This window comes from Labeo rohita, chromosome 21, assembly GCF_022985175.1.
Source record: "Labeo rohita strain BAU-BD-2019 chromosome 21, IGBB_LRoh.1.0, whole genome shotgun sequence".
Classification (NCBI taxonomy): Eukaryota; Metazoa; Chordata; class Actinopteri; order Cypriniformes; family Cyprinidae; genus Labeo; species Labeo rohita.
Genome location: NC_066889.1, coordinates 25,650,860 through 25,662,960, shown reverse-complemented (window position 1 = coordinate 25,662,960; position 12,101 = coordinate 25,650,860). Strand labels below are relative to the sequence as shown.

Sequence of the window (12,101 nt, the reverse complement as noted above, 5' to 3'; positions counted from 1 at the left end):
TTTGTCAACTACAGAGTCCAGACATTTACCGAAGTCTTAATGGTACCATAGCAAAAACAACCTAGTGAATTCTGTGTGTTAGAGTGTGAAAAATATGACATATGTGACCCTGGACCACAAAAACCAGTCACAAGGGTCAATTTTTCACACACTTTCCATTGATGTATGGTTTGTTAGGATAGGATAATATTTGCTTGAGATACAGCTATTTGAAAATCTAGAATCTGGGAGTGCAAAAAAAAAAAAAAAAAAAATTAAGAAAATCACCTTTAAATTTGTCCAAATGAAGTTCCTGGCAATGCATATTACTAACCAAAAAATAACTTTTGATATATTTACGATCAGAAATTTACAAAATAAGATCATGGAACATGATCTTTACGTAATATCCTTAAGATTTAAGATTTAAGACTTACTAAATGTTGCAAAATGTTGCTAAATGTTTAAGACTAAAATGTTGCAAAAGACTGTTGCAGGTCCCTTCTGCTTTTAATCATATAAACTCAACAAACATTAGCATTTTAACTATTGATGCAAGGTGTAAGCTTACAATAACATGTATAATATAATGTCCTGAAAATGCCAATTCTGTAAACCACATCTGATCAGTTTTTTTCACACTTTACTGCATGGTTTTAGTGAGAGATGTGGATTTTGTCTGAGTGTTACATGGTGAGGTTGTTTTTTTTTTTTGCCTTATCTCTCTTGAACACAGAGCGGATCTGCTGTCTGCATTGAGACGAGCTGTAGTAGTACAGCAGAGGGTCCAGAAAAACACTTGAGCTCCCCAAACACACAGCCAAAAGGTAAGCCGCATATGATGAATCTCCCTCCCCGCTGTTGAATCCAGTAGCTAAAAGAAGACAGTGGTACAACAGGATGCCATTGGTTGGTGCAAAGCACATAACAAACACCATCAGCACAGCGACAGCCATAATCACAGCTCGCTTTCGCTTTTCAGAGAGCGATGATGGTTCAGCAAATTGATTAGACTTGGTACGGAGCACATATATGATGATGGAATAGCTCAGTAAGGTGACCACAAGTGGCACAAAGTAGTAGAGGCAGGAGAGGATGGAGAACAGGTACATGTACAGCTGATCTGCAGGGTTGTTATGGACCAGTGCATCATGGCAGGTGACACCCATATCCTTAATTTTGAATGTTTGTTTCATTGAGAGAAGCGGCACTGTACCAGCGACCGCCAGCAGCCAGGCTAATGTGCATATGAATGTGGCTTTCCTTGCGGTCCTCCAGGTCAGAGAGGCGATGGGAAACGCCATGGCCAGCAGCCTGTCCACACTCATGCACATCATCAGCAGTATGGAGCAGTACATGTAGCAGTAGTAAGCTGCAGTAAGCGCACGACACATCGCCTCACCGAACACCCAATCTGAAGCGTTCATCTGGTAGTGGATCTTCAGAGGCAGCAGCAGGGTGAAGAGCAGGTCCACACACGCCAGGTGAGCCATGTAGATCACAGCTGGTTTCTTCTCTCGAATCCAACAGGTGAACGTCACCAAGGCCACAGCATTCAGGGGTAAACTAATAATGATGATAAAGATGTAGAACAAGGGCATGACACGTGTGACCACTGGGCCTTTGACGAAGTCAGCAGTCTCGTTTAAGATGGACAGTGAGGAACAATTGAGCTTTGACTGGTCCAGAGTATAAATACAGTGTATTCTAACAGCAAAACTTCCTAGGAGCTTGTCTGTAGATAAACATACAAAAGCACAACAGCAAAGTTACCAGGGTATAAATAACTTGGAAACACTTCTCTGCACTGCTTCATTGTTTTGACAGACACTGCAAATTAAACAGCAAAAAGCACTGCAGAACTCATTGCCTTACATGGGTGCATGCAACATCTTTTATCTTCATTAATATTTGCTTTGTTTTTATGTGAACACTTAAACTTTTTTTTTTTTTTTTTAAGAACGCACTTGATATATCACCATGCTATGGTTTAGATACAGTAGGCCGTTTTTATAGCAGGTATAAGATAACCAGTGTTGGGGGTAACACATTACAAGTAACGCGAGTTATGTAATCAGATTACTTTTTTCAAGTAACTAGTAAAGTACTTCATTACTTTTTAATTTACAAGCAAATATCTGAGTTACTTTTTCAAATAAGTAACACCAGTTACTTTTTTTCTCCCATTTATTGATTGAAAGCTCTTTTGCATTCCTCAAAATAAATAAAGAGTGGAATGCAATTCAGAATATGATGCAAACCTGCAATAATTAAGTGTTAAATAACAAATATTCTGTTTTTTAATCTGATTTTATTAACCAGTGTTTTTGCTGCTGACCTTTGATCCAATTCAATCGTACTAATAAGCAAAAATTACTCAAGATAAACTAACATTTGTTCTTTTTTTTATTGCTGAAGACTGTTGAACTTTCTGCTCCTGTGTTCTACTGTACAGACGTGAATTATTTTTCCTTTATCCTGAGGCTTTTGGTGTGAACAGGCTTTTACATTTGCCAAAAATATAACTTTTTATATTAAAAACAAACAAGGAAGCCCAGCCCAGATTTAAAAGCTAACGCAAAAGTAATGTAACGCATACTTTCTATAAACAGTAACCAAGTAACGTAATTAGTTACTTTTTAGGGGATAACCAATATTGTAATGCGTTACTTTTAAAAGTAACTTTTCCCAACACTGAAGATAACATTGTGAATTGTAAAAGCAAATTAAACTTTCAACTGTTTAAATTATAGGCTAGCTACAATTAAGTTTCAGTCTCACACAATACATAAACAAGACATCAAATTAAGTTATCATTTTTATGCATATTGTGATGTAGGCTTACCTTTAGAGGTGGGAGTGCATGTAGGTGCGATTACAGCTAAAAACAAGATTGTTTTAATTCCCATGATGGTCAGCTGTCTACTTGTACAGATTTTTCTTATTCCCAAATCTCTAGTCAGATAGAAACAGCTGCACTATGGAGTGGAGACTTGATTTGTAAGCCAATCGTTCATTTGAATCTTCTCACTGAATCAGATGAACCGTTTGAGCCGAGTCGTGGAGCGTCTCAACTAAATGTTTTCAATTCAGCAACTCAATTCGGCAAGACTGACTAAAAAACAAAACTAGATTGCTTGTGCTCTAAACAAGTCATTTTAAAACGCAGACGCAGAGTCAGGTGGGACTGGTGATATGTGCTCAGCTGACTGATATGACAGCATGTCACACAAATGACTCATTTGAATGTAATGATTCGTTTGACTGTTGCATCACAAGTAGATCATACGGACACTGGATTAAAAATGACATTGAATGATATGTTCTCACAAACTCGAGATTCATGACAGTCACTGTTTATTCTGTGTTAAACAGTCTTATTTGAAATGTCTAATGATCCGAGAACTTAAGCATTTGATTTGCATGACGGTTGCACAGGTAGTTTACGATCCAGACAGCACACATACGTCTGCAAGATATCTGTTAAAGATCGTTTGATCTGGAAAGCATCTGCTGTGTACAAACATCTGACAGACGTCTGTTAAGATGTCAGTTTTACATAAACATCTTAAAGATATCTAATAGACATCTATTTGACATCTGATATGAAGCGTCCTATAGACTTATTGCAGATGAGTGAACACTAAAAAAAAATGTCTTTCAGATGCAAAATGCAGACGTCAAATAGACGTCTCCATTATGTATGTGTGTTATCACACATTTTATTAAAACAGGCAAATACTTATTTGAACTTTTAGAATACAGCATATTACGTAATCGTGTAAAAGTCTTGCTTAATTTGAATAGGAATTGTTCAAAAGAACCGATTCGCAAGACGCCAGGATGTGGTTTAAAATGTCATGACATCATTATTTTCTGATAGGCCTAGATTTATAGATTCAAATATTCAAAAAGAGAAATATAACCTTCAAGAAACTGCAACATAAAACATTCCTAATTCTCAATCATCTACACTATAAAAAACAATTTGTTGAGTCAACTTAAAATAATTTGTAACCTGGCTGCCTTAAAATTTTAAGTTCAGTCAACTCAAAAAAAAGTTTATTCAACTTGAAATGTTAAATTATACTAAGTGACAACTTAGATATTTGAGTTGAATCAACTTAAAATTTTAAGGCAGCTGGGTTACTTACCCATCTGTTAAGTTTAGCAAACACAAATATCTAAGTTGTGACTTAGTACAACTTAACATTTCAAGTTGACTAAACGTATTTTAGTTGACTGAACTTAAAATTTTAAGGCAGCAGGGTAACAAATTATTTTAAGATGACTCAACAAATTGTGTTTTTTATTTTTTACAGTGTAGAGGAATTATTATTACCGTTTCTGTGATATAGGCCTATAACATCAATATGAAGAACAAGAAATGTACGTCATTCATACAGGCTTCAGAATTTTTTTTGTTTTTATTCATTAGGTTATAAATGCAGAGTGACTTATGATATACATTTTCTACACTGTCAAACTTTGAAGCTTTGGTCTGGTATGCAAATACAGCAAATATAAAAAGGTGCCATACAACAGTACCTGTTATTTTGGTATATATTTCTTACAGTGAATTATATAAACTACATAACTGAATATGTTTGAAATGAGGTGCTTATAACTGTTGTTCAGAGGATCAGATCTGAAAATATTTATGGAATGGGGAAATTATGCTTCTCTGTACATCAGATAAATCTAATGCAACAGAAAAACACGACTAGGCGAACTCACCTCTGCTGTAAGACAAGAATTTAGCATTTCAGTTTTGCCACTTGGACCTGAGAAATGTAGATACTTCAGTGCTACAATATAGGGGAGACCAGGGCAAGTTGATACACTTTTTACTCCAATCAAAATTTCATTACAGTTTTGAGACCAGAACTTAAAAGTCTGAGAACATAATAAGCTTGTCTGACAACTAGTTCTCATTTTGCAAATATATACGTTCAGTTCAGTTATAAAACAATTTACATATATTATTTATGTGTGCACATATGATTGTGCAGAAATATATACACAATATGTAATATAGTGTAGTGAACATGTAAAGCAAAATAGGTTAACTGAATAAAGAACAAAGTCTGATAATATATACAGATAATATGCATGTGATGAATTACAGTGATTGAAGCTTAAAATGTTCTTCAGTCATGGTTTTGACTGCTTCTATATTTGTGGTATTTTGACTATTTGTGCATTTTTCCATATATAAACTAAATATAACTAAATAGAGGTTGAAATGTTTTTTCTTTCCAAACAAATACTTAAGTGAAAATAGGTGTTTAGCTTTTAGAAAGTGCTGATTATGCTGTTCAATATTTCAGAAAATATTAAAACATGATGTTTTATTATCTATTAATTTGTACAAATAATAGTCTAAGTGCTTATTTGTATGATTTTGGAATTGTCTCGCAATCAAAATCGAACAGATATAAGTTTATCAAATAAATGATTCAAAAATAGCATATATGGTTTTTTTTTTTAAAGTGCCTGCTATAAAATATTAGACAGTTTTACTGCCAATTTACTTCCACTTTTCAGCCTGAAATCTCTAAAAATGTGATCTGAACAGGGCCATTTAAAATGCTTTCAGTAACAGTGTTTTTCCACACGCTTAGTCACAAACAGGAAATGGAGTCTCTTGAGCGGTGAATAGGTTGGGTCAGTTTGACCCTGGATTTTAAAATTAACAGCATGGAATAGAGATAATTTTAAATAAAATCTACTGACAATGGACAGCAGTTTAAACAATAAAGAATATACAATTGTTAAAATTTCATCAGCTCTTTTTCTAAACAATTCACATCTTAACGCGCGCCTGACTGTACTCATAACTCACAAATGAGGATTTTGTCTGACTGTCTGAATTTGATAAGGTGGTCTTTCTCGATCTCCACCAAAACACAGAGCTGATCTTCTGTCTGCACTGAGACGAGCCGTAGTAGTACAGAAGAGGGTCCAGAAAAACACTTGAGCTCCCCAAACACACAGCCAACAGGTAAACCATGTATGATGAATCTGCCTCCCCTCTTTTAAATCCAGTAGCTAAAAGAAGACAGTGGTACAACAGGATGCCATTGGTTGGTGCAAAGCACATCACAAACACCATCATCACAGCTACAGCCATAATCATAGCTCTCCTTCGCTTGTCTTTGAGTGATGATAATTTATTCAAAAATTCATTCGATTTGGAATGGAGCACATATATGATGATGCAGTAGCTCACTAAGGTGACCACAAGTGGCACAAAGTAGTAGAGGCAGGAGAGGACAGAGAACAAATACATGTACAGCCAATTTGCACCGCTGTCATATATCAGCGCATCATGACAGGTGACGCCAACATCCTTAATCTTGAATGTTTGTTTCATTAAGAGAAGTGGCACTGTACCACCGAGCGCCAGCAGCCAGACTAATGTGCATATGAATGTGGCGTTCCTTGTGGTCCTCCAGGTCAGAGAGGCGACAGGAAACACTATGGCCAGCAGCCTGTCCACGCTCATGCACATCATCAGCAGTATGGAGCAGTACATGTAGCAGTAGTAAGCTGCACTGAGTGCACGACACACCGCCTCACCAAACACCCAGTCTGAGGCGTTCAGCTGGTAGTGGATCTTCAGAGGCAGCAGCAGGGTGAAGAGCAGGTCCACACACGCCAGGTGAGACATGTAGATCACAGCTGGTTTCTTTGCTCGAATTTTACAGGTGAAAGTCACAAGGGCCAAAGCATTTAGAGGCAAACTAATGATGATGATGAAGATGTAGAATGAGGGCATGACGCGTGTGAACAGTGGGCCTTTGAGGAAGTCAGCAGCCTTGTCTGAGATCTTAAATGTCATGGTTGTCCCCTTGCATTTTGCTATATTTAGATCAGTGACGTTACATGGATGTGCACCTTTACTAGACCGGGATTCCTCTGTAACCAAACATACAAAAACACAACTCTATCAGTCATGGCTTAATACTAGACAAATGAATATGATTCAAAGATATTTAGGATGTTTAGTAAGACTGTTAGTGATTTAGAATTCTTGGTGGGGCGTTAAAGGAGAAGTCCACTTCCAGAACAAAAATTTACAGTACTTGTCATCCAAGATGTTCATGTCTTTCTTTCTTCAGTCTTAAAGAAATTATATTTTTTGAGGAAAACATTTCAGCAGTTTTCTCTGTATAATTTACTTCTGTGGTGCTCGAGTTTGCACTTTCAAAATGCAGTTTAAATGCAGCTTCAAACGATCCTAGCCGAGGAAGAAGGGTCTTATCTAGCGAAACAATCGGTTATTTTAATTTAAAAAAAATACAATGTAAATACCTTTTAATCTCAAATGCTCATATTGTCTCACTCTGAACTCTGTGTATTTTGGCTCAAGACAGGGAGAAGTACCGACCCAGTCTTTGCAAAGTGAACATGCAAAAAAGATCAAACACCCTTAACAAAAAAGGTAAAACAGCGATATAGGATGATTTTGAAAATGAGGGAGAACATGAGATGGGAATGAACCAGAAAAAATCAGAATTTAGGCAAAGTAAGACAAGACAGGGTTTGAAATGAAAAAGTATATAAATTGTATTATTTTTATGAAAGTAACCAATCGTTTTGCTAGATAAGACCCTTCTTCCTCGGCTGGGATCGCTTAAAGCCGCATTTAAACTGTATTTTGGAAGTTCAAAATTGGGGCACCACAGAAGTCCACTATATGGAGAAAAATGCTAAAATGTTTTCCTTAAAAAAACATAATTTCTTTACGACTGAATAAAGAAAGACATGAACATCTCAGATGACGGGGGGTGAGTACATTATCTGTAAATCTTTGTTCTGGAGGTGGCCTTTTCCTTTAAAATTAAAGTAGTTAAAAGTAGTGTTGGCAGTATGTCTGCTGGATGTTGTACCTTCATGGGTTTTATTTGGCGTTAAGGAAGAGTCGGACCACGTCTCGTTCATATTGAAGTCAATCGGCTCATCAGTCTGGGTTTCATAGTCAGTTTGAATAGCAAAACTGCGACCAGTGGCTGTAACCAAACACACAACTATCAGTGATAGCTCTTATAACACTGCCAGACGAATAAAGGTGGCTGGGACTCATTTGTGTAAAGGCCTTAGCCAAAAACAAAACACTAGGCTGTTTTCTTTACATTAGGAACTCTAAGAGCAGGATATTAACTTAACACCCTACACACATAAAACTAAGACCATGTTTTATGCCAAAAAACATTAGGATATTAAGTAAAGATCATGTTACAAGAAGAAATTTTGTAAATTTCCTACCGTAAATGTATCAAAACTTAATTTGGAAAACTTTAACAGCGATTTTCTCAAAATTTAGATTTTTCTTTTTTTCTTTTTTTTTTTTTTTTTGCACCCTCAGATTTTCAAATATCTGTATCTTGGCCAAATATTGTCCTATCCTAACAAAAAGAAAGCTTATTTATTCAATTTTCAGATGATGTATAAATCTCAATTTTAAAAAATTACCTTTATGACTGGTTTTGTTGTCCAGGGTCACATATTTCATTAAGTGCTGTACTGTAAATGTATACCAAAAAATATACTTTTTAATCTTAAAATGTACTAATAAACACCATACAGTTGGACCAAGATGTGACCAAGATGATCACACAAAACACCATCAGGGTATCAACACACATGACACTAAAAGAATGCAATAAACATTAACACAAAATAAATAAAAAACACTAAATGTAACAAAACAACTTATTGTACGTAATGTGTAAAAACTAAATTATTTATACAAAATACAATCGGACCAAAAATTATTCAAACACCAGATATAATTTTAGATTTTTTTTTTACTAGTGGGTGCAGGACACTATAGTTCATTGAACTAAAGTGCACTTTGAAGTAAACTTTGACATATTATACCCCAAAAAATCTTCATACAGTCGGCTACAAGTAAAATTGATAAAAATGAGGGACCAAATATTATTCAGACACTTTGACCTGACCATGTTTTGCTTAAGTGTTTTTACTTTAATTGCTAAAGCAACCTTTTACACCACAGACTGAACAAAATTAAGCTTTGCTTTGTAACTGGTCAACAACGTATTGATAGTTGTGTAAATATTGTCATATTAACAGTTACAGTTGTAATCTGACATTATCAAAATGAATTTGTTCTCACACAGTGTAACCGAGTTCTTGTCATATTTTATTACCATTTTCCAACTTATAGTGAATAAACTGTGATAATGTGAGAAATGTTGAAGGTGTCTGAATAAATGTTGGTTTGACTAATCATTTCTACCGTAGACTACAAATTAATTTATATGTTTTATGTACAAAACCATGTTTTTGACAGGACTGTATGGTGAAAGTACATATAAAAATAATGTTAAACCATTTACAGCTTCACCGCACTGTATATATGGCAAGGTAATTTTTTACTGCATTATAATCTTTTTCTGTAAATAAAAATAAAAATGATACCTTTTCTGTGTTTCTTAGGATGATGAGAAACTGGCTGAACAGCTGTTGCAGTTTCAGATAAACTGTCTTCAGCACTAACTGTAATCAAACATACAAAAGAAATACCAGTAAATTTATCTATAACACTACTAGACAAATACAGGACAATTACCATATCTAAAAGCTTGTTGATGCCAACAGTACTTCCAGCCAAAACAGACAATGGGACATTTCCTAGGAAAGCTGTGAATAGCCTCTCTATCAGAGCCTTCAGCAATTGCTTTTAGGGTTGTGCCTGTCAGGTTTGACAGGTTGTATTACAAAGCCTGGTTGGCTGTTACAAGGAAGATGCTTTCTAGCTGACCTAAGATGGGGATTTAGCTGGTTATTACAGCCTGACCACTTTCTCTTAATATTTTTCTTTTATTAATATGAAGTGTAGCAAGCTTTTTTCTTTCACAGCTTGCTTATCTATCTATCTATCTATTTACAGTATTGTTTTATCGGACTTTATAATAATGCTGAGAAGCGCTCATTTCTTCATATATTCTTTATACTTCTTTAGAAAGGGAAAGTGAGAGACATTTGAGATAATATTTTATTCAAGCACACTAACAATAATAAAAAGCTTAAAAGTTGTTTTCTTTAACTCGCTCTTTCAGTTATTCCCGTTAATTAAAGCGTAAAATACCAAAAGTCTCATAGCCTGAACATAATTCAAATGTATGAATAAACTTACCGTTGAAGATGGCAGTGCATGTGTGCGCATTTAGGATTAAAAACAGGATAGTTTTGATTTCCATGAGGTCCGTTTTCTGTCTGTCTCTAAAACAAAGCGTGGATTTTAGTTCGAAAGAAAAACAAACTCTTCTAACTGAAGAAAAAACCGGTTGTTTTGAGAATCAAACTCGCGCATCTAATCGTCAGTCGCGGTCTGTTCTTTCTGCGCTGCGGTGTGGCTCCAGTGAGGATATGAGTTACAATGTGATGACATCATGACGCCTGCGTCCCATAGCTGCTATTATAAAACCCCAGGCATTGTGCCATAATTATGTGTGGTTGGCTGAAATGCTCAGAAGATAGATAGACAGACAGACAGAAAGGCAGACAGACATACAGATAGATAGATATATAGATTTTTAGATAGAATGTTGTAAGTCATTACATAATTTCCTGACCTGTTCTACTATCCTGTTTTTAGTCTGACTACAATGTTTGAATCTGATCTTATTCAATATTTATAATATACGTTATACAATATTTGAACGTATGATCTGATTTTATGTTGTTCCATTAACGTGAATACAGAATGCCAAAATGTCTTAGAAGAACATAAGTGCATATTTGCTTATTCATTTGAGACTCTAGACCCCCGACTGATTAAGATAACAGACATATACATACTCTCAGTGGCCATTTCCCGTTTATTCACGGAAATCCAGTGCTTAGCAGGAAAATACATGAGAACAGGGGAAACAGGGGAGACCAGAATGTAATTGTTGTTATTCCAGTGAACTAGCTTTTTTTAAACAGTGCTTGTTTTCTTACCGTGACCGTGCTAGTTGCTAAAATGCAGAGAGGTTGGAGTTTTATATCCGGTGAGCTCTTTTTGACATTGAGATGACTGTCAAATGTGGCTCACTTTACAGTTTTAACCTGGCTCTTCTTGCAGGATTGTCATCTGTTTTTTTGTGATTATCTCCAAATGCAAATTAATTAAGTAAAGAATTGTTAATTTAGTATTATATGGGGGCATCTTACACTATATATATGTACAGCTGAGGCCAAAAGTTTACATACACCTTGCAAAATCTGCAAAATGTTAATTACTAGAATAAGAGGGATCAGACAAAATTCATGTTATTTTTTATTTAGTACTGACCTGAATAAGATATTTCACATAAAAGACATTTACATAGTCGACAAATAATAGTTGCATTTATAAAACAGTCCCCATTCAAAAATGTACATATACTTGATTCTTGGTTTTTCAGCATTTTTGTGTCCTATAAGCAACATTTCACTTGATGGTTTTAACCCTGTACAATAATGACGGAAGGAGACTTCGAGATCCATCTTTTCACACTGAGGACAACTGAGGGACTCATATGCAACTATTACAGAAGGTTCAAAAACTCACTGATGCATCAGAAGGAAAAACGATGCATTAAGAGCGGGGGGTGAAAACTTTTGGAATTTGAAGATCACTTTTGAAATTTAACTTATTTGTATCTTCTGTAGCTTCTGAAGGTCAGTACTAAATTAAAAAATAATGATATTTAGGCAATATAAGAAAAATGTACATATCTTCATTCGGTTCATAAGTTTTCACCCCTGGCTCTTAATGCATAATTTTTCCTTCTGGAGCATCAGTGAGTGTTTGAACCTTCTGTAATAGTTGCATATGAGTCCCTCAGTTGTCCTCAGTGTGGAAGGATCTCAAAATCTCAAACAGGATCTCAAACAGTCATTGTTGGAAAGGGTTCAGTTAAACAAAATTGCTGAAAAACTTGTGGGACCTGAAGGATTTCTCTGAAGAACAGCAGGCAGTTTAACTGTTCAGGACAAACAATGGAATCGTGAACAACTATCACTAAACAAAAAACACATCTGTGGATCATGCAGATAAGAACACAGTATCAAATATCAAGTGTATTGAACAGGGTCATTTTTATAAATTCAGCTGTTATTTT

General features: G+C 35.4%; 2 protein-coding genes across 3 annotated transcripts; both read right to left on the bottom strand.

Annotated features, from left to right (window-relative positions):
* Positions 1-665: 665 nt before the first annotated feature.
* LOC127152188 (proteinase-activated receptor 1-like) lies at positions 666-2,888 on the bottom strand. Its single transcript, XM_051092686.1, has 2 exons — positions 2,825-2,888; positions 666-1,714 (listed from the first exon to the last, which is right to left on the bottom strand). The coding sequence occupies exons 1-2, from the start codon at positions 2,886-2,888 to the stop codon at positions 666-668; spliced, it is 1,113 nt and encodes a 370-aa protein (XP_050948643.1).
* A 1,492-nt stretch (positions 2,889-4,380) lies between these two features.
* LOC127151989 (proteinase-activated receptor 1-like) lies at positions 4,381-10,371 on the bottom strand. Of its 2 annotated transcripts, XM_051092367.1 has the most exons (5): positions 10,148-10,371; positions 9,430-9,507; positions 8,458-8,508; positions 7,875-7,994; positions 4,381-6,900 (listed from the first exon to the last, which is right to left on the bottom strand). In XM_051092367.1, the coding sequence occupies exons 1-5, from the start codon at positions 10,209-10,211 to the stop codon at positions 5,786-5,788; spliced, it is 1,428 nt and encodes a 475-aa protein (XP_050948324.1). In that variant the 5' UTR covers positions 10,212-10,371; the 3' UTR covers positions 4,381-5,785. The 2 variants fall into 2 exon arrangements, with proteins under 2 accessions (XP_050948324.1, XP_050948325.1); XM_051092368.1 differs by lacking the exon at positions 8,458-8,508.
* Positions 10,372-12,101: the final 1,730 nt, after the last annotated feature.

Excerpts from the sequence above, each read along its gene's own strand:
- LOC127151989 (XM_051092367.1), bottom strand. The coding sequence starts at position 10,211 with ATGGAAATCAAAACTATCCTGTTTTTAATCCTAAATGCGCACACATGC. Across the intron at positions 7,995-8,457 it reads CAACAAAACCAGTCATAAAG|CCACTGGTCGCAGTTTTGCT; the intron begins GTAATTTTTTAA and ends GTTTGGTTACAG. Across the intron at positions 6,901-7,874 it reads GCCAAATAAAACCCATGAAG|AGGAATCCCGGTCTAGTAAA; the intron begins GTACAACATCCA and ends GTTTGGTTACAG.
- LOC127152188 (XM_051092686.1), bottom strand. The coding sequence starts at position 2,888 with ATGGGAATTAAAACAATCTTGTTTTTAGCTGTAATCGCACCTACATGC. Across the intron at positions 1,715-2,824 it reads ATGCACTCCCACCTCTAAAG|ACAAGCTCCTAGGAAGTTTT; the intron begins GTAAGCCTACAT and ends GTTTATCTACAG.